This window comes from Saccopteryx leptura, chromosome 8 (assembly GCF_036850995.1).
Source record: "Saccopteryx leptura isolate mSacLep1 chromosome 8, mSacLep1_pri_phased_curated, whole genome shotgun sequence".
In the NCBI taxonomy this organism is placed as follows: Eukaryota; Metazoa; Chordata; class Mammalia; order Chiroptera; family Emballonuridae; genus Saccopteryx; species Saccopteryx leptura.
In genome coordinates this window covers 41,683,097-41,710,643 of record NC_089510.1, presented here as the reverse complement: position 1 = coordinate 41,710,643, position 27,547 = coordinate 41,683,097, and the positions used below count along the sequence as shown (strand labels likewise).

Genomic DNA, 27,547 nt, shown 5'->3' with positions numbered 1-27,547 from the left:
GAGATGTCGGAGAGCTTACTGCCTGTTTTCTTCTGATATTCTTATGGTTTCATGGCTTACATTTAAGTCTTTTATTCATTTTGAGTTTATTTTTAGAATGGTGTAAGTTGGTGGTCTAGTTTCATTTTTTTGCAGGTAGCTGTCCAATTTTCCCAACACCATTTGTTTAAGAGGCTGTCTTTACTCCATTGTATGCTCTTACCTCCTTTGTCAAATATCAATTGTCCATAAAGGTGTGGTTTTATTTCTGGGTTCTCTGTTCTGTTCCATTGATCTATATGCCTGTTCTTATGCCAGTACCAGGCTGTTTTGAGTAAAATAGCCTTATAGCATAACTTGATATCAGGAAGTGTGATACCTCCCACTTTATTCTTCCTTTTCAAGATTGCTGAGGCTATTCATGTTCTTTTTTGGTTCCATATAAATTTCTGGAATATGTGTTCTATATCATTGAAATATGTCATTAGTATTTTAATTGGTATTGCATTGAATTTATAAATTGTTTGGGGTAATATAGACATTTTAATGATGTTTATTCTACCTAACCATGAGCACAGTATATGCTTCCACTTGTTTGTATCTTCCTTGATTTCTTTTATCAATGTTTTATAATTTTCTAAGTACAAGTCTTTAATCTCCTTGGTTAAATTTACTCCTAGGTACATTTTTTTTTTTTTTTGGTTGCAGTAGTGAAGGGGATTGCTTCCTTAATTTCTCTTTCAGACAGTTCATTGTTAGTGTATAAAAATGCCTCTGATTTCTGAGTATTAATTTTATATCCTGCCACCTTGCTGAATTCATTTATCAGGTCCAGTAGTTTTTTGACTGAGACTTTAGGGGTTTTTATATATCAATACAATATTATATCATCTGCAAATAATGATAATTTTACTTCTTCTTTTCCAATTTGTATGCCTTTTATTTCTTCTTCTTGTCTGATTGCTGTGGCTAGGACTTCCAGAACTATGTTGAATAAGAGTGGTGAAAGAGGGTACCCCTTCCTTGTTCCTGATCTTAAGGGGATTGCTTTTAATTTTTGCCCATTGAATATGATATTGGCTGTGGGTTTGTCATAGATGGTCTTTATCATGTTGAGGTATGTTCCCTGTATTCCCACTTTGCTGAGAATTTTGATCATGAATGGGTGCTGGATTTTACCATATGCTTTTTCTGCATCTTTTAAAATTATCATGTGGTTTACCTCCTTCCTTTTGTTTATGTGATGAATCACATTGATTGATATGTGAATATTGTACCAGCCTTGCCTCCTGAGAATAAATCCCACTTGATCATGATGTATGATTTTTTTCATATATTGCTGGATCTTGTTTGCTAATATTTTGTTGAGGATTTTAGCATCTAAATTCATCAGGGATATTGGCCTGTAATTTTCTTTCTTTGTGTTATCTTTGCCTGGTTTTGGAATCAGAATTATGCTCGCCACATAAACGGAGCTTGGAAGTCTTCCCTCTTCTTGAATTTTCTGAAATACCTTGAGAAGGATAGGAGTTAGTTCTTCTTTGAATATTTGCTAGAATTCACTTGTGAAGCCATCAGGCCCAGGATTTTTTTTTGTTGTTGGGAGTTTTTTTTTATAACTGTTTCTATTTCATTTGTTGTAATCACTCTATTTAGGTTTTCTCATTCTTCCAGATATATTTTTGGAAGATTATATGTTTCAAGGAATTTGTCCATTTCATCTAGGTTGTCTAGTTATTTGGCATACAGTTCTTCATAGTATTTTCTTACAATATTTTGTATTTCTGTTGTGTCAGTTGTTATTTCTCCACTCTCATTTCAAATTTTATTTATTGGAGTCCTGTCTCTTTTTTTCTTGGTGAGTCTGGTTAAAGGTTTATTTATCTTGTTTACCTTTCCAAAAAACCAGCTCCTGGTTTCATTGATCCACTGTATTGTTTCTTTAGCCTCTATGTCATTTATTTCCATCTGACCTTTATTATTTCCTTCCTTCTACTAGCTCTGGGCTTTACTTGCTGTTCTTTTCTAGTTCTTTTAGATGCATGGTCAAGTTGTTTATTTAGCTTTTTCTAGCTTCTTGAGGTATGCCTCTAATGCTATTAACTTCCCTCTCAGGACTGCTTTTGTTGTGTCTCATAAATTTTGAGTTGATGTATGCTCATTATCATTTGTTTCTAGGAATTTTTAAATTTCTTCTTTGATCTCATTGTTAACCCACTTGTTATTTAATAACATGCTATTTAGTTTCCAAGTGTTTGGGTATTTTTCAGTTTTTCTGTTGTGGTTGATTTCTAGTTTCATGCCATTGTGATCAGAGAAAATGCTTGATATGATTTCAATCTTCTTAAATTTGTTGAGACCACTTTTGTGCTCTAGGATGTGGTCTATCCTAGAGAATGTACCATGAGCACTTGAAAAGAATGTATATTCTGCTGTTTTAGGGTGAAAGGATTTGAAGATATCTGTTAAATCTAGTTGATCTAGTGTATACTTTATGTCTGCTGTTTCTTTCTTAATTTCCTTTCTTGAGGGTCTATCTAGTGATGTTTGTGGGGTATTGAAATTCCCTACTTTTATAGTATTGCTGTTGATCTCACCCTTCATATTCATCAAAGTCTGCTTTATATATTTAAGTGCTCCTATGTTAGGTGCGGAGATATTTATAACAGTTATACCTTCCTGTTGGATTGCTCCCTTTATTATTATGTAGTGACCTTCTTTATCTCTTACTATAGCCTTTGTTTTAAAGTCCATTTTGTCTGTTATAAGTATTGCTACCCCAGCTTTTTTTTTTTCATTTCCATTTGCGTGAAATATTTTTTTTCATCTTTTTACCTTCAGTCTATGTGAATATTTTGTTTTAAGGTGTGTCTCTTGTAGATAGCATATGTAAGGTCCTGTTTTCTTATCCATGCAACTACCCTATGTCTTTTGATCAGATCATTTAATCCATTTACATTTAAGGTTATTATTGATATAGAGTTGTTTATTGCCATTTTATTCTTTAAAACTGTATTCCTCTTTTGTTATATATTTTTCCCCTTTGATCTGTTTACAATAGGTCCCTTAGCATTTCTTGCAGCATTGGTTTGGTTGTAGTGAATTCCTTGAGGGTTTTTTTTTTTTGTTGTTGTTGTTGTTTTTTGTTTTGTTTTGTTTTGCCTGGGAAGGGTTTTATTTCTCCTTTAATTTTAAACGATAGCCTTGCTGGATAAAGTAGTCTTGGTTTTAGGCTCTTGTTCTGCATTACTTTGAATATTTCATGCCATTCCCTTCTGGCCTCAAGTGTTTCTGTTGAGAAGTCGGATGTCATCTTTATGGGGATCCTTTGTAGGTGATAGCCCTTTTTTCTCTAGCAGCTTTTAATATTTTCTCTTTATCACTTAGCTTTAGTATTATAATTATGATATGTCTTGGTGTAGATTTCTTTGGGTTTCTCTCTAATAGAGTTCTCTGTGTTTCTTGAACTTGTGAGAGTTAATTTAGGGAAGTTTTCATGTATATTATGATGAACAAAGTCTCTGTCCCTTGTTCTTTCTCTTCTTCAGGAACCCCTATGATGTGGATGTTATGTCTCTTCATGTTGTCACAGAGCTCTCTTAGAGTTTCCTTAGACTTTTTGAGTCTCTTTTCTTTTCTCTGCTCTGCCTCTGTGTCTTCATTTATCTTCTCCTCTAACTCGCTGATTTGATCCTCAGCTTCATCCATCCTGCTTTTAATTTCTTCCATTGTTTTCTTCATTTCTGATATTGTATTTGTTTTTTCTGACTGATTCTTTTTTATTATTTCAATGTCCTTTTTTATATTTTCTATCTCTTTATTTGTGTTCTTAATGACCATCTATTGTTGTTCTAAGATCTTTGAGCATCCTAACAATCATTATTTTAAACTCTGCATCTGTAATTTGGTTATATCTGACTCAATCAGGTCCTTGTCTGGGGATTTTTCTTGGTTCATTTGTGCTGCATTTCTCAGCCTTCTCATTTTTTCTGTGTATATGAAGGTTTTAACAACTGGAGTCCACTGGGTGTGGCCTCTGTGTTCCCTAGGTGTGGTCTGTCTGTATGCTTGTTACCCCCTTTGCCGCTGCCTCCTAGGGTGTTGGGGTATGGGCATTGCCAGCCTGGGGCTGTTGCTGTAGTTTCCGCCTCTCCTCCATGGGAGGGGCTGTGATCACGTGTCCAGTTCTACAAGCTTTGGTGGCCTCAGCCTTCGTCTCACCCTGACAGGTGGGGTTATGTGCTGAACCCAGTTGCAAGCCTCAGCCCTGAGGACAGGGGTGAGCACCTTTGCTCAGCTGTGGGTCTCCGCCTAATTCCAGGCTTTTGTCCTGCACCCTGCCGGAGGAGCCAGCTCGTGCTTCGGGCCACAAAACTCGGTTCTGAGGGCTGGGTGAGGTTGTATGCCTGAGCCCTTGCTCAGTGGGTGGGTCTCCACCCCTCTGGGGCTCCCACCCTTCCCCCACAGGCTGGACTGCAGGCAGCCCGTAGCTGGGCCTGACCACTTTTGCACATCCCCTCCGCCTGTCCCCGCCATGCAAGACTGAACTCACACCTGGGCCTCAGTCATGGCCAGCTGGCTTCCGCCCTTGCCAACGGAACTGTGCTTCCACATCTCGCTGCAGCCCACCCTCCAGTGAACCCTCAGCTGTGTGGGTGGGGGTGCTGCATCTCAGACCCTAGCACTCAATACTATAGTCCTGAAAGCTCCTTCCTTCTAAGCAACTCTGCTCTGAGTGCCACAGGAGAGTTTCTTTGGCTGGTGTCCTGCTTCCCTTTGCTGGTATTGCTGTTTCCAGGTGAAATATTCACTTCAGGTTTGGGGAGTGACTCAGCCCAGGGGTTAGGGTGGCTGTCCCTCAAAGTGTTTCTCCCTGTACCTCCTAGATTACACTCTCTTCCTGCTGCTCCTATCCTCTCCTCTCTCCCTGTCCCACAGAACCCCCGGTGAGTGGTTGTGAGAGAGGTGTTCTGCATGGTCCTTTTAAGAAAAATCCTGGGTCTGAGAAATCTGTCTCTTTCTCACAAACAGTATCCTGACTTGTTTCACAGCTAAATACTGTCCATACACCTCTTCTAGGCTCTGGGCTGCAGGCTGGGGCTTTGTTCCTGTGGCTAAGGACTCTCTCCTCTCCGCTAAACTCACTTCCCACCACATGAGTCTCTCTGGGTTGCTGTTCGCTCTCGGGAGGTGGGAAGCCCTGTTCGTGTTTCCGCTTTTTCTACTTTGTCCAATTTTCTCTTTTTTTTTAGTCTCAGTGTTGCTTCTTCAGTGTTCCTTGGTTGAAGGGTCCTCTTAGTTTAGTCCAAAGTTGGTTTTTCCAGATGATGGTTCTTAAAATTAAGTTGTAATCCACTTTGGTTCTGGGAGGTAGAAGTTGGTACATCCGCCTACTCCATCACCATCTTGTCGCCAAATTGTATAACTTTATTTAAAATTTAATTTATTGTGTTTACATAGATTCTAGTGTCACCATGAATGCATGACCCCGTCCCCGTATTTCCCTCAACATCTCCCTTGCCCCCTCTCAACAGTGCCCTCCCCCCTTCCCTTCAGGTATATCCCATCCTATCACCACCTTTCCATCTGTCCTCTTTTCCTCTGGTCCCTTTGATCCTGCCTCAGTTCACATTGTTCCTTGGATTCCTCAAATGAGTGAGGTCATATGATATTTTTCTTTCTCTGCCTGGCCTATTTCACTTAACATATTATTTTTCAGGTTCATCCATGTTGTTGCAAAAGGTAAGATTTCATTTTTTTTCATGGCCCCATAGTATTCCATTGTATATATGTACATGTATATATAAACTTTTTAATCTACTCGCCCACTGATGGACACTTGGGCTGTTTCCATATCTTTGCTATTGTGAACAATGCTGCAGTAAACATGGGGGTGCATTTCTTTTTTTAATCAATGATATAGTGTCCTTGGGATATATTCCTAAAAGTGGCATAGCTGGGTCAAAAGGCAGTTCAATTTTTAATTTTTTGAGGAATCTTCGCACTGTTTTCCATAGTGTCTGCAACAGTCTGCATTCCCACCAGCAGTGCAGGAGGGTTCCCCTTTCTCCACATCCTCACCAGCACCTATCATGTCATGTGTTGTATTGTTAATCAGCACCATTCTGACTGGTGTGAGCTGATATCTCATTGTGGTTTTAATTTGCATTTCTCTAATGATAAGTAATGTTGAACATTTTTTGAACATTTGTTAAACATTCACCTGTCTATTGGCCATCTGTATGTCCTCTTTGGAGAAGTGTTTATTCATTTCTTTTGCCCATTTTTGATTGGATTGTTTATCTTCCTGTTGTTGAGTTTTACAAGTTCTTTATATAAATTTTGGTTATTAACCCCTTATCAGACATATTGTCAAATATGTTCTCCCATTGTGTGGTTTGTCTTTTTATTCTGTTCATATTGTCCTTAGCTGTACAAAAGCATTTTGGTTTGATACACTTCCATTTGTTTATCCTGTCTTCTATTTCACTTGCCCATGGAGATAAATCAGCAAATATATTGCTGTGAGAGATGTCAGTGAACTTACTGCCTATGTTTTCTTATATTATGCTTATGGTTTCACACCTTACATTTAAGTCTTTTATCATTTTCAGTTTATTTTTATGAATGGTGTGAGTTGGTGGTATAGTTTCATATTTTTACTGGTAGCTGCCCAATTTTCCCAACACCATTTGTTAAAGAGACTGTCCTTACTCCACTGTATGCTCTTACCTCCTTTGTCAAATATCAATTGTCCATAAAGGTGTGGATTTATTTCTGGGTTCTCAGTTCTGTTCCAGACCTTTATTTTTAACTCAGCTTAAGATAGCCACATTCCAGGGAGCTGTGCAAACCATTCTAAGCATTGAGAATGCAGAATAAGAAACACAAATAAAAATCCCTGCCCTTAAGGAGCTCACAATTTTGTGAGACAATGATGAGTTTGGTCTATGAATTTTGACAATTTCCTCAATTCTTTCACCTTTACTATTCCCCATTCTGATCCAGAATTCATATTCTAGAATCCACATGCCTTTACAATCCTGATTTTATGGACTCACCATTTGATGTTCTTTTTCAGATTTTTGTCTTTCATTGTTCCCATAAAAACATGGCTTGGACTTGATTCATCAGATTCTTCAATTTCTGTTAATTTAGATAATGTATCTATCTTAGTATATTTCTTAGGATCCAAATCTTTGTTTCTGTTCACTGTAGTAAGACCGACCTGTGTAAGAATTATTGGGCTACTGGAGCGGCTTTTGAGCTAGATAGTTGTCCAGATTGTTTCATCACCATGAGTCTATATTTCTTGACCTGTAAAATAAAGATAATAATACTTTCCAGGATGGAGAGACTGAAATATAAAACATATGCAAATTATCAACTCTCTGTTCCTAGTGTAAGTGTTCAAAATTATTATTTGAAAAGAACATTTTATTGAAGAAGATGGCAACCAAGAGGGGCACTGGTTTCAAAATTTCTCCATAAAACACTGTGCATTAAATTTACCATAAAATATTTCTTTTGCTGGCAGAGGTGATTAAGGTCGGTTGAGGCCCTGGGTGCAGAAGAAAATATTGGGCTTCTTAAAAAAAAGAAAGAGACAGAGAAAATAAAAATACATGTTAACCACATATTTAAATAAGTAAAAAATATTATGTAGTATTAATGTTAAAATTACACATTGAAACCAAACTTGGCGTCATTAGAAAAAGATGTGAAGGTGGGGTTTTGCGGGGTCCTTCAGAAGTCGGGGCCCAGGTCATGTCCCCTGTGTGCCCACAGTTAAATCTGCCTCTGTTTGCTGGTCAGATACTCTCACTGCAGATGCATTAGAAGTTTATTGTTTCATTGTGAACACTTTCTAGGAGTTTTGTGACTTCCCCAGGTAAAGCCTGACAATATCTAGCCTCAATTCCTATCATACATCCAATTTTTCTCACCTTGTGCTAGTACAGAACTATTTTCACTTCTTTGAAAATCTTTTGTGATTTTATACCTCTCCAAGATGCCATTCTTTCTGTGTGCAATTTTCTTTTTCCTTCCATCTTTCTGGAAAATGCCTCATTTACTAAGATTCAGCTCAAGTATCATATATTGTAGGGAGTCTTAGATTACACAGCTCTTCCTTTAACTTCTGGACGTGATGCATACTTCTAATAGCATTCACTGAAAGCTTTACATTCTAATTTTTTACATAGCTGCCTCCTTATCTGGATGTTAAGCTCTTAGAGAGAAGAGGTGTTGTTTATGATAATGTTCCTGTGCCTAGTGAATAATTTGCGAATATTTGCTACTGAAATTATGTTTATAGAAATTGCACTTAGAATTTGCCTTTTAAAATCTGAATAGGATTGATAGTTGTCTATATAATGTTTATTTCAACAATGTTTTGGAAAATATTTTTTTGTTCTACCTCAACATCTAATCAATACAGAACAGGTACTTCTAAACTTTCTCTGCCTAGGCACTGGTGCCTAAAGGGTCTGGAACAGATAGCTAAACACTTTCTTTCTCTTTCACAGGGATAGTCTAAATCAGGGGTCCCCAAACTTTTTACACAGGGCGTCAGTTCACTGTCCTTCAGACCGTTGGAGGGCTGGACTATAAAATAAACTATAAACAAATCCCTATGCACACTGCACACATCTTATTTTAAAGTAAAAAAATGAAACGGGAACAAATACAATATTTAAAATAAAGAACAAGTAAATTTAAATCAACAAACTGACCAGTATTTCAATGGGAACTATGCTCCTCTCACTAACCATCAATGAAAGAGGTGCTCCTTTTGGAAGTGCTGCAGGGGCCGGATAAATGGCCTTAAGGGGCCGCGTGTGGCTCGCGGGCCATAGTTTGGGGACCCTTGGTCTAAATGCAGATAAGCCTGGGAGAAGAAATACTTTGATTTGAATATTAAGACAGGAAGTAGTGAGAGGCATTCTGGCACTTAAGTAGGAGTACAATAAAGAGGCAGGAAAACCAGGTCAAATGAAATCAACAGTTCAAATGCTATAGAAATGTTTACCTGAAACCTGTGTACTCTTATTAATCAGTGCCATCCTCTTAAATTTAATTTTCTAAAACAAAACAACAACAACAAAAAAACACTTAAGAGAAAAATTTCATATTGGAGCAAATTTTTTTGTTTGAGTCTTTTGCTTGCCTGTCATAATTTGTATTTTCGTTGACAACTATTGTACAATCCAAAATGGCTTCAAGAATGTGAAGTAAATGAAGTTTTTAACTAGGAGTCACAAATACTAATACATATTTCTCTCTCCACCCTATTTCAGCATGCTTAAGTGCGGGAGTGGACGTTCTTGTTACATCAAGCAACTCAACACAGCAAAAGGGGAAGGACAGCAGTTTGGGTAATGCTCATCTTTTAATGATGATTCTAATACAAGAGTCTTGGTGCTTATATAGTTTTTATATTTTAGGATTTTGAATTGTCATATATGCATTTATAGATTGCATTGTCTAAAAAATACTGCTTATGTTTAAGATTGAAGGGAAATTATTCATTCTGAAATTACATCAGTACTTATTTAGTACTATTTAAAAAATATGATCATCACTAAAGAAACCAATTTTTAAAAAAATTTTCATTCAGTTTTTGAAACATGTTATTATTCTATAATCTTTAAAATAGGTCTTAGCAGATATTAATTATTTATTTTCTGTACCCCCACCCCCTTCAGCCAGCTCTATGGTCTCCCAAATTTTTGTTTGCCATTATAGCTAACTTTTTTTTTGTATTTTAAATGTTATTTCTGTGATATGTTGCATTAAGCATTTCATGGAAAAATCATTACAATGATTTCAAAATACATTCTTGTACTCAATAAATATCCTCTTAATTATACTCATTTATTCACTATGAAAATTACAGTTTAAATTATATTTATAGTCAACTACAGAATAAAATAAGTAAAATAACCATATAAACTATAACTCTCAGGGGTGTTAATAATGTATCATGTAGTAGTTGAATGGTGGTTACTCCCAACCGCCCTAAAGATGGGTATACCTGGAACTTGTGAATGTCACTATATTTGGAAAAGGAATTTTTGAAGAATTAATTAAGTAAAGGCTCTTGAGATGTGATCATCCTAAATTAGAAAAGGCCCTAAATCCAATGGCTAGTGTCGTTAGAGAGAAGACACAGGGAAGAAGGTCACATGAAGCTGTAAGCAGAAATAAAAACAATACATCATAAGCTAAAGTACAGGATTCTTGGCAGTAATCAAAAATTGAAAGAGGCAAGGAAAGATTCTTTGATATCAGACCCTGGCTTATAGAAATACGAAGGAATAAATTTCTATTGTTTTAAGCTACCAAGTTTATAATTATATATATTAAGGCAGTCCAAGAAAATGAATATAATAAGTAATTAAGTTACTTTTTTTTACTATAAATATGTTTTTAAAAAAATTCACATTTTTTCAACATATATATATATACACACACATTGTGAAAAGTTAAATTAGATTTTGATGGTTAATAATGTAAAATTATAATCCTTCTAAATTTAAGAGAAAATTTGGTTTCATATGAAGAAATTAAATAAAGAACATAGAAGCACTGATCAGAAGCTTTAAATGTTTGTTATACTACTTTGGTACTCTATACAAAGCTTCTAGCAAGACTGAGCAAGAAGGATGGATTCTTTTTTTGCTCTTTTTCTTTTAAATTAGAGGAAGGGAGATAGTGAGACAGACTCCCTTATGCGCCCTAACCAGGATCCACACAGTAACCCCTATCTTGGGCTGATGCTTGAATCAACTGAGCTATCTTCAGCGCCTGATGACAACTCTTGGACTAACTGAGGCACAGTGAGAAGGGAAGAAAGAGAGAAGTGGGAGAGGGAGGGGAAGAGAAGCAAATGGTTGCTTTTCAAGTGTGCCCTGACCGGGGATTAAACCCAGGACTTCCGTACACTGGGCTGATGTTTTATCCACTGAGCCACTGGCCAGGACCGCATGTGTTCTATTTTCTTTCTTTTTCTTCTTAATATTTATTTTTTTCTTCTTTTCCAAGTGAGGGGAGGGAAGATAGAGAGACAGACTCTTGCACGCACCCCCACTGGGATCCAACCAGCAACCCCCATCTGGGGCTATGCTCAAAACTGAGCTATTTATATAATAGCACCTGATATGGAGGCCATGGAGCCATCCTCAGCGCACTGGGCCGATGACCCTGAATCAATCAAACCATGGCTGTGAGAGGGGAAGAGAGAGAGAGAAGGAGAGAGAAAATGGGAAGGGGGAGGTGTGGGGAAGCAGATTCCTGTGTGCTCTGACCAGGAATTGAATCTGTGTCTTCCACACGCTGGGCCAGTGCTCTACCAGTGAGCCAGCTGGCCAGGGCCACATTCTATTTTCAATGAAGCCACGATACTTAAAATACAATACAATTGGCATTCTATAGCAACCAGCTGCCAATTGAGACAATAAAACAAAAGGACTCATATGTTAAAAATTAGCAAAGTTTAAAAAGTGTATCCAATATAATAAAAATAATCAGAGGACTATTTGTGAAAATAAGCATAATTACTTGTTTCTTCTAAAAACAATCATTTTTGCCACTGAAGAGTACATTTCAACTTTTATTAGTTTTCGCTCTGATTTGAGAAGTTGCAGAGATAATTTATTGATTTTCCTTCTCAGGATATTGTCTGGAAGAAGGTGGATTTTGCTTGATTGTAGGAGGATTTGGTGTCGGTTTGAGAGGCCAATTTCTGCATGGGTCTCCATTCACTGGAAAACTCTTATTAAGTAGAAGGTCTCTTCCACATTTCAGACCACTGGGAGATCATTGAAACCCAGAGTGCTTGAAGACTTCATTCAAGTAAATTTTTAAGACACTGCTTAATTCAAGACCAGGCGTTTCTAACATAATCTTGTTAGTTTCTAGACACTTATTTAGTTATATCTAATAATGACTGATGTGGCCAAATTACCAATATTCCCAGAAGAGTTTGCAGAAATAAGAATCCACCGAAATTGCAACAATTTAATAGTTTAGAGCATGAAAAATATTTGCTTTGTCACTAAAATAACTATTTCTATGAGGCATATGAAGTAAAATCCAAACATAGAAAAAAAACCTTTGACTATCCTTTTAAAGGCATCAATCAATGCTGTGCCTTTGAACTTTGCATTGACAAAAACCTATACCTTTGAACCAGAGAGAAATCTCAGTGCTGTAGAGGCCAAAATGCTCACAACAAAAAGCCCTCATCGACTGAAGTAACCTTTGTCTGTCATGGCTGCCATCTGTTGTTTTTCTTTTTTTTTTTTTCATTTTTCTGAAGCTGGAAACAGGGAGAGACAGTCAGACAGACTCCCACATGCGCCCGACCGGGATCCACCTGGCACGCCCACCATGGGGCGACGCTCTGCCCACCAGGGGGCGATGCTCTGCCCATCCTGGGCATCGCCATGTTGTGACCAGAGCCACTCTAGCGCCTGAGGCAGAGGCCACAGAGCCATCCCCAGCGCCCGGGCCATCTTTGCTCCAATGGAGCCTTGGCTGCGGGAGGGGAAGAGAGAGACAGAGAGGAAAGCACGGTGGAGGGGTGGAGAAGCAAATGTGCGCTTCTCCTGTGTGCCCTGGCCGGGAATCGAACCCGGGTCCTCTGCACGCTAGGCCGACGCTCTACCGCTGAGCCAACCGGCCATGGCCCATCTGTTGTTTTTCTATTCTTCAGGTTCCTGCTAGATAGGAAGGAAGAAAGGAAGGAAGGAAGGAAGGAAGGAAGGAAGGAAGGAAGGAAGGAAGGAAGGAAGGAAGGAAGGAAGGAAAGAAAGAAAGAAAGAAAGAAAGAAAGAAAGAAAGAAAGAAAGAAAGAAAGAAAGAAAGAAAGAAAGAAAGAAAGAAAGAAAGAAAGAAGTTTCTAGTTATGGTAAAAACAGAATAAGAAATTCATTTAATTTGAGGGAGAACTTGGAATTGTTAGTAGAGATTTAGCTTATTTTCAAATGGTAAAGGAAGCAGAAGAAAATAGAATACTCAATAGATGTTTATTGTTCTAAATTGTGATTAATGCAAGAAATTAGAGCAAACCAAACCCTGTATTTTAAATTAAGAGTCAGCAAACTATGGCCAATGGGCAAAATCTAGCCAGACACATATTTTTGTAAATATTTATAAAATTTTATGGGACAAGGCCATGCCTATTTGTTTAAATATTACACATGGCTGCTTTCTTGATGCAACAGTAGAGAAGGATACCTACAACAGAGATCATATGGACTGCCAAATCTCAAATATTTACTTTTTGGCCCTTTATGAAAAATGTTTACAGATCCTGGATTTTTTCTTCTAGAGCTCCAACCCTACCTTACTTATACCCCTTAATCTTAATAAAACTTCAAATTTTCATCTTGATGCTTCTAAATGGAAACTCCAACAATACCATAATCAAAAGTACACACATCCTAAATTTTCTTCCATTACAAACACAGTCTTGATTGGTCGTTAATTTGACAATTGAAGAGACTGACAGACCCCAGAACACTTTGAAGCTGGGTGTGGTAGGATGAGAGAAATCTGGAAAGGCTAAGCTATATTTTGTGTTATGAATTTTAAAGCTTTAGACTCTAGAACATCTAAGTCGTAGCTTTAATGGATAAGCTCTCTGAGGTCAGCTCTGACTTCTTATCTGTTTCTTGAGTAGATTCTTGAGCCTTGTATAAACTAAATGTAATAATTATAATCTCATTCTTTGCCTTCTTTCAATCCCAAGCCAATAACAGTTGCCTAGAAAAGCCAAGTAATTTCAGAGGTCTGTTTGCCGCTTATTTCTAAGACCTTTACTAAATTCCTTTATTTCTTAATGTGGTATATACTGGGTGCAAAATCAGAATGGGGAGCAAGTATATTTTTATAAGCAGAGAGCTTGTAAATGCATATTGAATGGTTAAACCCAGAGGAAGAGCATTTTAGGCCCTTAAATAAAAAAAAATATTTTAAAAATCATTGTTATGTTTTAAAAATACTACAAAACAGCCATTTTTCAGAAATTAAACTTGCAGTTGATTAGGACTACTTTGATTGTTTGAAACCAGAAACTCTGTAAAACCCAAAGGAAGGGATGCATGGGGGTGGGGGGCTTGGGAACTATGGAAGTAGAAATCTGAGCTAGGTGAAGACTGTCACCCCTCTCTTTCTCTCTCTCTCTTTCTGTCTTTCTCTCTTCCTCTCTGCGCACTCTGCTCTGCTTTCTTCTTCCCAGAGTATTAGATGTATTAGTCGGGGTTTCTCAGAGAAAGACAATAGAATTGTGTATGTGTGTGTGTGTGTGGAGAGAGAGAGAGAGAGAGAGAGAGAGAGAGAGAGAGAGAGAGATTTTAAGGAATTGGCTCTCGTGATTACAGAAGCTTGGCAAGTCTAAAACCTGCAGGGTGGTCCAGCAGCCTGAGACCCAGGAGAGAGTTGCAATTCAAGTCTGAAAGCAGTCTGCTGGCAGAATTCCCTTTCCCAGGAGGTCAGTCTTTTTATTTTTTTAATTAAGGCCTTCAACTGATTGGAAGAGGCTCACCATATTATGAAGTCTAATTTGTTTTACTCAATGTCCACTGAATTAAACGTTTATTTCTTCTAAAAAATATCTTCAGAGAAACATCTAGAATAATGTTTGACTCAATATCTAAGAACTGTGGCCCAGCCTGAATAATATAACATTAACCATCACTGTAGGAAAAATGGGGAAGGGAGAAGAATAAACTGTTCTTCTCAGATCTGGCTCCAAATTTTTTGAGAAAAACTCTGACTTGTCCAGCTGGGTGAGTGCCCACCGCTGGACTAAACAGCTTTAATCAGGGGTGTCATCTGGAGAAAGTACTGTAATCAGCCCAGCTCACGTGCGGTGCCAGTGATGGGCCAATCCACTGTGGCTAGGGAAGGGGTGGAGGCAAGGTTACCTCACACAGAACAAACTGTCTCATTAATGGGACATCCCTGCCCCCTGGTCTATGGTTTGTCTTTTTATTTTCTCAATGGTGGATTTTAAAAAAATCATTTCTTATTTTTCAATTACAGTTGACATACAATATTACATTAGTTTCAGGTGTGCAACCCAGTGATTAGACATTATATAACTTCCTAAGTAATCATCCTGATAAGTGTCATACCCATTTGACACCATACATAGTTGTTAGAATATTATTAATTCTAATCCCTCTGTTGTAGTCTACATCCCCATAACTATTCTGTAACTGCCACTTTGTACTTCTTAATCCCCTCACCTATTTCACCCACCCCAACACCCCTCCCATCTGGCAACCCTCAAAATGCTATCTGTGCCTCTGAGTTTTTGTCTGTTCTGCTTGTTCATTTATTTTGTTTTGCAGATTCAATTGTTGATAGATATTTATTCATTGCTATTTTATTGTTCATATTTTTAATTTTTCTTCTTCTTTCCCAAGAAGACCTTTAACATTTCATGTACTACCCGTTTGGTGATAATGAACTTCTTAGCTATTTCTTGTCTGGGAAGCTCTTTATTTAAGTTTCTGCAAATTATTCTTTTATTTTAGTTAGTAGCTCCTTCATTTTCTTTTTTTTTTGTATTTTTCTGAAGCTGGAAAGGGGAGAGACAGTCAGACAGACTCCCGCATGTGCCCGACCGGGATCCACCCGGCACGCCCACCAGGGTTGACGCTCTGCCCACCAGGGGTCGATGCTCTGCCCCTCTGGGGCGTCGCTCTGTCGCAACCAGAGCCACTCTAGCGCCTGGGGCAGAGGACAAGGAGCCATCCCCAGGGCCCAGGCCATCTTTGCTCCAATGGAGCCTTGGCTGCAGGAGGGGAAGAGAGAGACAGAGAGGAAGGGGGGGGGGGTGGAAAAGCAAATGGGCGCTTCTCCTATGTGCCCTAGCCGGGAATCGAACCAGGGTCCCCCGCATGCCAGGCCGACGCTCTACCGCTGAGCCAACCGGCTAGGGCCTCCTTCATTTTCTGATTGGTTCTTTTTTAGGACTTCACTAAGTTCCTTCAACAAGTTTATAACCATTGTCTTCAGTTCTATATTTGACAGTTTGCTTGCTTCCATTTTGTTTTTTCTGGAGATGTCTTCTGTTTTCTCATCTGGGATATGGGTTTTTTTCTCTGCATTTTGCTGCTTTCCTATGTTTGTTTCTATGTGTTAGTTAGAGCTGCTACATTTCCTGGACTTGGTAGAAGGGCCTGGTGAAGTAGGTGTCTTATAGGGCCTAGTGGCATTACCTCCCTGTCACCCGAGCTGGGCACTCCCGGGGTGCCCCTGTGTGCACTGTGCTGTTGTAGTTGTGCCTTGATCGTCGTTGGCATCACTGGGGGGAATTGACTCCTATGCTGATTTACTGCGAGGACTGGCTGTGACTGCAGTAGAGGAGCTCTGTGCAGGAGTCGCCCCTACAGAGCAGGACTAACTTCAGTAGGGCTTTGGTGCCCACTGAGTCCTCCGCTTGAGAGTGTCACTCATGGAGGTGGTGAGGTTGTAACCTGGAATGGTCTGAAGCTGCCCACTGGCTCAGGGGTCTCCTGGCAGGTTCAAGGTCAGCCATCACCTGAGCTGTGCCCGGAGCCACCTGGCTCAAGCTGCAAGTGCAGATGGCTGCTGCTTTGCTGGGCTGGGAGGTGCTCAGGAGAGGCCAAGCTGTGAACCAAGGGAGGCTTCTGCTAGTGCGAGGCCTGGGACCACTTAGCAAGAGGTACAGCGTAAGCAGAGCCCAGATGCTGCTTGTTTCAGAGAGTTTAGTAAAGTCTGAGGCATGTGACAAGAGAAGGCATTTGTATGGAAAGAGCACTAGAAATGGGATCACCAGACAGAATGAATAGTGTGAGCCAGGCAGATGGAAACTGAGGTAAGGCTCACACCTCCCAGCTCTGTTGGGAGGAGGGGTTTTAGAAAAGGAACAGTGGCCTCTGCCAGTACATTTTTTATGACAGAAAACTACCTCCCAGCTCTTATTCTGATGTGAGACAATCCAGTCGCTCCCTGTGTGTCCCTGGTTCCTTTCAAGCTGCTGCCTCAGTGCTGGAGCTCGGAGGGGTTAAGTTTGAGTCAGTCTGTGTGAGGGCCCTTTAAGAGGAGCTGCTTGGGACTTCCACAGCCCTCCCTCTCACTAAGACACAAAACATGTTGGTTTTTACAGACTGAAATTATGGGGGCTTCTCTTCCTGGTTCTGGAACCCTGGGCTTGGAGGCCTGGTGTGAGGCTGGAATTCATTGCTCCTCAGGGGAACCTTCACAGCTGAGATAGTCTTCCCAATGTTAAACCACCATAAGAGAGATTGGGACCAGCTCACTCTGCATCTCTGCCCGTCCTACTGGTCTCAATGTGGCTTCTTCTTTAAATCCCTAGTTTTAGGATTTATAGTTAGCTAGATTTCAGGTGGTTCTAAATTACGGTTGTTCTATTGTTTAGTTGTAATTTTGATGTTGTGGAGGGAGGATTTTAGTACCACATTTAACTATGTGGCCATCTTGACCAGAAGTTTAAGTAGGAAATTATTGATTAATAGCTTATGAATAATTTTCAAATGTTAACATATTTTTTCCCCCTTTTTTTGTATTTTTCTGAAGCTGGAAACGGGGAGAGACAGACAAACTCCCGCATGCGCCCGACTGGGATCCACCCGGCACACCCACCAGGGGCTACGCTCTGCCCACCAGGGGGCGATGCTCTGCCCCTCCGGGGCGTCGCTCTGCCCTGACCAAAGCCACTCTAGCGCCTGGGGCAGAGGCCAAGGAGCCATCCCCAGCGCCAGGGCTATCTTTGCTCCAATGGAGCCTTGGCTGCGGGAGGGGAAGAGAGAGACAGAGAGGAAGGAGGGGGGGGTTGTAGAAGCAAATGGGCGCTTCTCCTATGTGCCTTGTCCAGGAATCGAACCCAGGTCCCCCGCACGCCAGGCCGACGCTCTACCGCTGAGCCAACTGGACAGAGCGTTAACATATTTTTTTCCATTTAATGATGGAATAATTCTAATTTGTTCCAGAAGGTTTTTAATGTAATTTAGTCATGGTTAACCGATTTTCTATCATATTGTACATAAGTTTTGGTGGAAAAATAGCATCTTCTATTTTGTTTAAGTAACTGAAATTGATTTCATTTAGTTTTCTCTGAATATTTTTCTAGTTTTACCTGTGGACGGAAAGCAGAACCACTCAAAACCTCTTACAGAAGGTAATTTACTCCCTCCACCCCCCCAGAGGCCAGTAATGAAGGATGGAATGTTGAACTGCCTGGGAAACATAGTTGATAGTCTGGTCTGAGGGCCAGCCTTGTGCTCAGGAGAAGAATATGGTGATCTGAATGCTGTGGTGTGAGGGAACCTGAATGATCTATTCCTCATTCCACAAGGCAGCTGAATTCCATTTGAAAACTATGGAGCTTTCTCTATCAGGCATGGTGCTGGGCTTCACAGGGAACACAAAGATGAGCAGGACTATGAGAGGGCCCTCAGGGAGCTCAGGGGCACACAGACACAAACACAGCTATCCTATCCCATGTACCAGGAGTCTAGAGGAGGGAGCTGTTGGCACCAAGGCTCAGAAAAGGCTTCACGAGGATACGTCACATGAACTGGGTCTTAAAGGAAAAGGGGTGTTATATTAGACAAAGAGCATTGTGCAGGGCTTACCAGACCACAGAACAATGTGAGGAAAGACAGAGAAATGCTATCACGCTTGGTGTTTTCTTTCTGAAATGTGGGAGCAAAGTCGGGAGTGATCGGATTGGAAAGGTGAGTCAATGTGAAAAAGAGGGCTTTCAAAGACAATACAAAGACATCTAATGTTTTCTTCAGGCAGCGAGAAATCTCTGAAGGGTCTTAGAGTTGAGTGAATTACATCTGTGTTATAGAATGATGTACCTGGTTGTAAGGTAAAGTTATGAATTGAAGACAGGAGAGTTTTGAGACAGAAAACAGAAGTTAGGAGGTTTTTCCCATGTTTAGGTTCATGATAATGGGGTCTAAACCAGGAGATGGTAGTGAAAAGAAGGGAAATGTTCAAAATCTAATTAGACTTTGTCTGTGTGTATAAGGCTGGATGAAACTCGGATATATTTATAAACAAAAAACTCAGAAAAGATGGGCTATGACTGCTGATTCTGGAGCAAAAGTGGGTCTCTACCCTCTATCTCTTCAGTGATGTAGGAGGAGAAATCACCCTAGCTGATCACAGGAGTGTAAGAGTTGTGTTAGGTGCTAAACCCTATGAATGTGAGGGAGTGACTGGACATTGTAAATAATCACTACAGACATTAAAAAGAAAAAAGGAGGACAAAGACTGGATGAAATAATAGCAATTCCATAAGAACTGTTATTATAGAGGAGAGAGGTAATTAAGTCTAAGTTATAGAATGGAGGAAGGTGAAAGAATATAGAATATTCACTGTGCTTAGATTCCTCATCATTGGAGTTACTTCTCTGGATGCTGCAGTCCTGTTAAAATGCATGTTCATATGACTAGCTAGTTAATTTCTTTTGTGAAAAATAGAGTCAGGACATGGCCAGTAGGCTCAGTGGTAGAGCGTTGGCCTGGCGTGTGGAAGTCCCAGGTTTGATTCTTGGCCAGGGCACAGAGGAGAGGCCCCCATCCACTTCTTCCCCCTTCCTCCTCTACTTTGTCTCTGTCTCTCTTTTCCCCTCCCACTGCCAAGGCTCCATTGGAGCAAGGTTGGCCCAGGCGCTGAGCATGGCTCCACAGCCTCCTCTTCAGGTGCTAGAATGGCTCTGGTTGCAATGGAACAACACCCCAGATGGGCAGAGCATCGCTTCCTAGTGGGCTTGCTGGGTGGATCCTGGTCAGGTGCACGTGGGAGTCTTTCTGCCTCCCTGCTTCTCACTTCAGAAAAAAAAAAGAATGAGATCCTGAGGATAAATATTAGGCAAAAACGTAAAGGCCATATAGTTCAAACACCCAAGAATATTGGAGAGCCTTTACAACTTGCCTCCTCACAGCCTCTGTTCTTTCTATTCTTATCTTAGCAGCACCTTTCCCTTGTGCACATGAATGCTAACTAACATCAAACTCTAGTTGTTCCCACAAGCCATGTTCTTATGTTCTTGCTTGCCTATAAGCCTTTGCTGATTTGGAGTTTCACTCTATTAGGGGATGCCACATGGAGTGGTGGAAAGAGCATGGGTTTAACAGCCTCTCAGATCTATTTTAAATTCCGCCCTCTTTCTCCATCTGGTTATGTGATTTTAATTTGACTGTGAAATTCAAAGGCTTGAATACATCACAGAAAAGGCAGGTGACATCAACAGAGGAGAGGAGAGAAATTAAATGCAGAACTTAGCACAAGCACACTTTATTCACATAAAAATTTTGTCCACTATAGTTGGTTCTGCTCATGTTAAAGTGATGAAATTATTGACACCTCCGTTACAGGTGAGTTGTCATAGATAGACCTAGTCACTTCTCAGCAAACACTTACCAGCAATGGACACATTTTGTCAACTTATGGGGAAATTGACAAAATTTTCCATATTGGAAAATACTAGTTTGTAGGTGGGCTTAATTTTTACTTTAAAAGATGGACAGAAGGGCCTTGGGTGGGTGGTAAGTGGATGAAGCATAGTCCCAGCACACTGATGTTGTGGGTTCATTCCCTAGTCAGGACACAGAGAAGAAGCAATGTATGAGTGCACAACTAAATAGAATAAGTAGACAGCACTGGGAGTTGATGCTTTTCGCTCTCTCTTTCCTTGTACGCCACCACTCTTTAAATCAATGGAAATAATTTTTTAAAAGATCGACAAAAGGAATCGGTTTCTATATTTAATGATCATAATTAGAGTGATCGTATGGGAACAAAGTCCGTGTGAAATGTTTACGGTTGAACTCTTTGGGAGTGTGTTTACCTGAACAGGAAAAAAGAAGGAAGCAAATCTGTTATTTTGCTATATTTCTGATTCTCCAAATATTTGTAGCTTGCTCAACCTGAATGCCATCTTAGTTATATTTAATACCATTTACTTTCATATTTATTTTTGTCTGAAGTACCACCTATAGAGATAGGCACTTAGATTTGATACTATTGGTTATATATATATATTCTCTCTCATCAAAAGTTAGAAGGACATAATCACATCACTAATTATGCCATTTCTACTCCGAAGAGCATGACTTATAAAATATATAAATATAATGGTCTCTGAACAAAAGATTCATTTTGTTTGTCTTTCACTTAAGAAGTGTTTTCTTGTTTATTGAAATCCTGAAATAATTTCAAAATACTTAAAAAATGTCTTACACATGTAATACAAACTACTTACCTAATAACACATAATATAAGGGAGAATGAGTTAACTTTTTAGATTAGATTTAATCTGTTAAATATATTTTGTGAATGTTTAATTTTTTAATGTCTAATAAATAAAAATAAAGTCTAATATTTTTGGAATAATACCACCAGCAGAGTAATGTTCTAGTACAACTTTAAGTAATATGTTGTGGAAAATTTCACAGATTGAGTTCCTTACCGAGCTTTTATTTTATCATTCTTTGTGCGTGTGTGTGTGTGTGTCCAGTTAACATTTCCCTGCAGGTATTGGTGAATACAAAGGCTGAGCTTTCTTGCCCTACTACCCCACTGACAGATGTGATTCTAATCACATGGGAAATAACCCTCGGAGACAAGCTTCTCTGCAGCAGATCCTACAGGAGAGATAAAAATGAGACCGCAGGAAATTGTACTGATGAGAGAATAATCTGGCCCTACAGACCTGGCCAGAATTCTTCCCTTCAGACTGATCCAGTGGCCATCACTCATAATAGGTCTTACGAGTGTACAGTGGTAACACCTAATGGGAACTTCCATTATGCATATAACCTCCAATTGTTAGGTAAGGAACATGGTACATTGTGGTGTTTCAAATGACGAGATTTGGGACTGAAAGATATGTCTTTAAATTCCATATCGAATGTGTTAAGACTCAAGTTTTTCCCTACTTCTCTGCAGTGGCCCCTGAGATGACCCTGATTCAAAGCGAGAATAGAACTGCGGTGTGCAAGGCAGTTGCAGGGAAGCCGGCTGCCCAGATCTCCTGGACCCCAGAGGGAGAGTGTGTCTCTGAGCATGAAATATGGGGCAATGGCACAGTGACTGTCCAGAGTACGTGCCGCTGGGCAGAGAGCAATGTGTCTCTTGTGTCCTGCTCTGTCTCTCACGAGACTGGCAACTGGAGTCGGTCCATACAGCTAAATCCTGGTAAGTGATTCTAGTTTTTGGTTGATATTTTCATTCTTTCAGGGGATTGTAGTACAAAGGAAAAAAGGCATGTGCGGAGAATTTCACTCAAGGAAGTTCTCTCCATCCTCTCTGTTATCTCCTTCTCTTACTAAGAGGTATATCTAGAAGAATAATGCAGAAATTTGTTGTAAGAAGCCATATTTTATAATGAGGTTTATCCCTTAGTAATTAAAATAAAAAGAATTCAATGTTCACTTCTATATGGTAGTAAATTGTCTTGAGTCGTGTACCTTTTAAAAAAATCATTGATTTCAGAGAGAGAGAGAAAAAGAGAGAGAGAAACATTGATTTATGGTTCCAGTTATTTATGAATTCATTGGTTGGTTCTTGTATGTACCCTGACCAGGGATCAACCTGCTACCAGCTTGCTCAGCTCTGACTTCACCTCCCTCTGCTGACCCCCACCACATTCACCCACCACCAGAAGCACAGTCTTAAAACCACTGCCTGGCACTTCCTTTGTTCACTTATCCTTTTGTCAGATTGAGTTTTGTATTGCTACCAACAATTAATAACTAATTCAGTATCGATGTCATGCATTTATTTTAGTTTCAATGTCCTAGTAAAGAAGTGACTTCAAAATTAGTGTTTTTATTTCCCAACTACCTCCCATATAACTTTCTATTTTTTCTGAATCTTGGAAATGAGAAACACTGCTATTATTATAACAGAGATCAAAATTTTACATCTCTGCTATAGTAATTCGCCATTCATGAACCCTTAATGCAACAAAATTCTGAGATAAGATGATGTCCTGCTGTAAACCCTCAAGTCTTAATTGAGAAAGCAATTTTATTATAACAATTATTTTAATGACTAACAGGTCAGAAGCATTTAAAATAAAATCACAGAAATGAATTTCATGTACTGTAAAACATCCTTGAACCTTATATATGTATATGTACTTAAAAAAAATAAGTTCTTATTTTTAGAGTAGTTTTAGTTCACAGCAAAATTGAGTGTAAATCACAGAGTTCCTATACAGCTACATCAACCCCAAAGCATGCAGAGCTTGCCCTCTATCTGCATGCCCCACACCACTGTGGCACCTTTGTTATAATAGATGAAGTTACATGAATACACCATTGTCATTCTAAGTTAATAGTTTACATTAGGGTTTAGTCTAGGCATACATTCTGTAAGTTTTAACAAATGTACGAAGGACATGTATTTACTATTACAGTTCTATACAGAGCAGTTTCATTGCCCTGAAATTTCTCTATGCTCTACCCAGTCACTTCTCTCTTCACCCTGACCTCTAGCAACCCTTCTTCTCCATGGTTTTGCCTTTTCCAGATATGGTTGGAATCATGCAGTATGTAACCTTTTGGGATTGGCTTCTTGCATTTAGTAATAGGCATTTAAGTTTCCTCCATGTCTATTTCATGGCTTAATAGCTCATTTATTTTTAGTGCTAAATAATATTAAAGCATATATTTTTGTGTCTATATATACAGGTGCCAAAACACCAGAAATCTTACCCATTGTCTATATCATCCTCCCTATATTTATTATCTTGATCATCATGGGATTGATTTGGCTTTTGGAAATCACTGGCTGCAGGTATTGACTGATACTTTTTTCTTCTTCAGCTTTTTTGAGCTAGGAAGGGATCAGGAATAGGATTTGACTGAGTAAAATGAAGATATTAAGATCATTTCTCCCATATTCTGAATGTGTTAGACTACTCTGAATGATAAGGATTTTGCAAGTTTACCTCAGCATGCAAGCACAGTGAATTAGGCCATTGAGGATAGGATTTTGGGAGAGACAGTGCATGCTAACTGACTATTTGGGAAAAGAATTGCCATAATTCATTTCATGTGCTAAAGAGGAGTTACTGCATGTATTCTGTTACAGCAAGCTCCTGTTGCATAATTTCATGTCTTTTTTCAAAATCTAGAATTATCTTGTTGGAGTGCATTAACAACTAGCAGCATTCCTCACTCCATTCTGATAGTTCATTTTGGTTTATTGTGGCTTCTATTAAAATGAATCATAACTAATAATAGCATATTTTTTCTTTTCCCATTTTCAATCTAAATAATAATATTTCCTCCATTTACTCCAACTTTTTATTTTTACAGAAAATGTAATTTGAAAAAAACAGAACCTACTCCAGTTATTGAGGAGGTAAGATAATACTTAAAAGAATATTTGCCAAATGTTGAAAGAATATTTGCAGATTTTAAGCCATGTAGTTTGAAAATATAGCCACATAATTTATAATACATCAATATTTGAAAAGTAAGTTCTGATTTTTCAATGCTAATAGTAAGGTGCACTTATTTTGTTAATTCTCTACCAAGTATTATTTACATACCATCTTAAATCCATATTTTTGTTTCATGAATGCATCTTACAAAATGCTTTGTTCAAACTGTAGTCTTTGGGAAAACAGAGTGGGTGTTTATTCCCCCATAAAACCATCTCTAATTCTTTTTTTTTTTTTTTCTTTCCATTTTTCTGAAGCTGGAAACAGGGAGAGACAGTCAGACAGACTCCCGCATGCGCCTGACCGGGATCCACCCGGCATGCCCACCAGGGGGCGATGCTCTGCCCATCCTGGGCGTCGCCATATTGCGACCAGAGCCACTCTAGCGTCTGAGGCGGAGGCCACAGAGCCATCCCCAGTGCCCGGGCCATCTTTGCTCCAATGGAGCCTCGGCTGCGGGAGGGGAAGAGAGAGACAGAGAGGAAAGCGCGGCGGAGGGGTGTAGAAGCAAATGGGCGCTTCTCCTATGTGCCCTGGCCGGGAATCGAACCCGGGTCCTCCGCACGCTAGGCCGACGCTCTACCGCTGAGCCAACCGGCCAGGGCCTCCATCTCTAATTCTTGACTTTCCTTTTTTAATATCATCTTACCCAAGTTTAAGACCTATCTTACTCATTAATCTCATATAACCAGTAGCTTACTAAGGTTTTTTTTTAAATTTTTTTTTATTAAAGTATTTTTTTAAGTCTTTATTCTTTATTTATTTATTACAGAGACAGAAAGTGAGTCAGAGCGAGGGATAGACAGGGACATACAGACAGGAATGGAGAGAGATGAGAAGCATCAATCATTAGTTTTTCATTGCGCTTGTAACACCTTAGTTGTTCATTGATTGCTTTCTCATATATGCCTTGACCGCGGGCCTTCAGCAGACCGAGTAACCCCTTGTTGGACCCAGCGACCTTGGGTTCAAGCTGGTAGACTTTTGCTCCAACCAGATGAGCCCACACTCAAGCTGGCGACCTCGGGGTCTCGAAACTGGGTCCTCTGGATCCTATTCCGACGCTCTATCCACTGCGCCACTGCCTGGTCAGGCTAAGTTTTTGATCCTCTCCTGAGACATACTTCTTATATCACTTCATTCTTATCCATTCCTGCTTTCATACAACCTTTATTATCGGGCACTGAGACTTATGTAATTAATAAATATTTTTTGATGAAACATCAGAAAAAAGTCTTGTTCTATGTTCATGTAAGCCGAGAGACACACTATAAGTTATTCATAGACACTAACGCTGTGGGCATCTGCTACAAAAACATAGGTAATTTCTGTTATAATTTTTTACCTTTTTGAATTGATTTTAACTTTGAAATTTTTTTTAGGATGAAATGCAGCCCTATGCCAGCTATACAGAAAAGAGCAACCCACTCTATGATACTACAATGACGGTGAAGACATCTCAGGTGTTACCAAGTGAAGTTGATGTGGCAAATCTCCATAATTTATAAGTTTCTGGAATCTAGCCCTGGAAAAAATGAACCAAGCTACAATAGAGTTCCTGTTTTGATTACTTAGAATTCTAGAATGGAAGAACCTAGCTTTAAAATTAGCTTTTTAAAGATTCTTAGAAAACACAAACATTCCAAAGGATTTGCATTCATTTTCTTACACAATTAAAATTTTAGATTATTAGCTGCTACCAGTTAGTTTTCTGAAGAACTGATATTGTCACAAAGAAATCACATGGTCATGATAAAATATTCAAATTGCTCAGTACAGTAGATAATGAAAACTGGTTTTCTCAAGATATAATTCGGCAAAAGGAACAATCATTAAGAGTTTTTATGTATTCTTTCAGAAAATTTCTATGTGTCTGTGGCATATCTATCTATCCATGGCCTATGTGTACATTTATACGTCTGTTTACATATACATACACATGTACTTGACAATACACAAATGAGAAAATGCTACAGTGCTGTTCTGTACTTATAGAAAGCTAATACTGCAGTATATCTTGGGAATCTTTTATCAACATAAACAGAGCTACCTCATTCTTTCTAATGGCTACAAAAAATTTCATTGTATGGTTGTGTTGTAATTTAATTAACCACAATTGTAGGAATGGAGAATTATATTGTTTTATTTTTATGTTTGCTATTATAAACAATATCCTACAGAATGTTTCTTGTGCATAGTCTTGTATTTGTTTGAGTATATTTATAGAGTAATTCCCTTGAGTGGAATTTCCAGGTCAAAGGGCTTGTGCATTTTTATTATTGATTGATTTATCAAATTGTATCTATTTACATTCTCTCCAACTGTGTTTGGGCCTTTCCCTATACTGTTATTTTAATATCTGCGAAATTCCGTTTATTTTTAATCAACCAGTTAGCTAATATGATGTAGAATTATAATAAGAATTATACTGTTTAATAAGCCAGATTTACATTTGTCATGTTATGAGAGAGATAAGGCAGAAATAGAATGAGAACATATATAAGGACTTTAGTTCATTTTATCTCTAAAGAGATTGTGATCTGATAGCTAATGCTCAAGAATTTTGCAGATATTAATTAAAAATGTGTATTTTATAGTATACATTCAATTGCATTGTAGTTATCAAACAAGAAATGTTTATTGACTACAAGCAACTAAACATGCATTATAGAGGACTTGGAAATCTGTAAAATATGGTCTACGTACTACGAGAATTGCCATGGAATGAGAACTCTCTTTTCTATTTTCTATGGAATAAAATGTTAAAAATATGTATTTTAATCATTTTCAACATTATTAAAATATATTTTATTTATGAAAAAATAAGCCTGTTTCTCCACAGTAGGAAAAACATTAAAATTTTTCATCATGATAGAAATTAAAACAATATATTCATTCTTCAATTATGCATATGAAACATTAAAGACAGCTATTTTGTCTTAACATATTGTCATCCCTCCAGACATTTTAGTTATTCTAGGCTTTTTCTTTAAAAAATTTTCTTAAATATTTGGATGTAAAATTAATATAATAGCACCTGGTACATGATGTTTGTAATACAGGAGGTTGAGGCCAGGGAGGTTCACACTGGACTTGGG

General features: G+C 38.8%; 1 protein-coding gene across 2 annotated transcripts in view; it reads left to right on the top strand.

The window, feature by feature from the left end:
* The window catches only part of LOC136379605 (cell surface glycoprotein CD200 receptor 1-like), a 46,764-nt gene extending 19,594 nt beyond the window's left edge, over positions 1–27,170 (top strand). Inside the window, exons 2-8 of one of the 2 annotated variants that reach the window (XM_066346999.1) lie at positions 9,279–9,356; positions 18,110–18,157; positions 21,513–21,827; positions 21,944–22,192; positions 23,692–23,797; positions 24,322–24,367; positions 25,832–27,170. In XM_066346999.1, coding sequence (XP_066203096.1) covers positions 9,279–9,356; positions 18,110–18,157; positions 21,513–21,827; positions 21,944–22,192; positions 23,692–23,797; positions 24,322–24,367; positions 25,832–25,957 — 968 coding nt within the window. In that variant the 3' untranslated portion in view covers positions 25,958–27,170. The remainder of the gene's footprint in view (positions 1–9,278; positions 9,357–18,109; positions 18,158–21,512; positions 21,828–21,943; positions 22,193–23,691; positions 23,798–24,321; positions 24,368–25,831) is intronic. The other variant, XM_066347000.1, reaches the window with a different exon arrangement.
* The last annotated feature ends 377 nt before the right edge of the window (positions 27,171–27,547 follow it).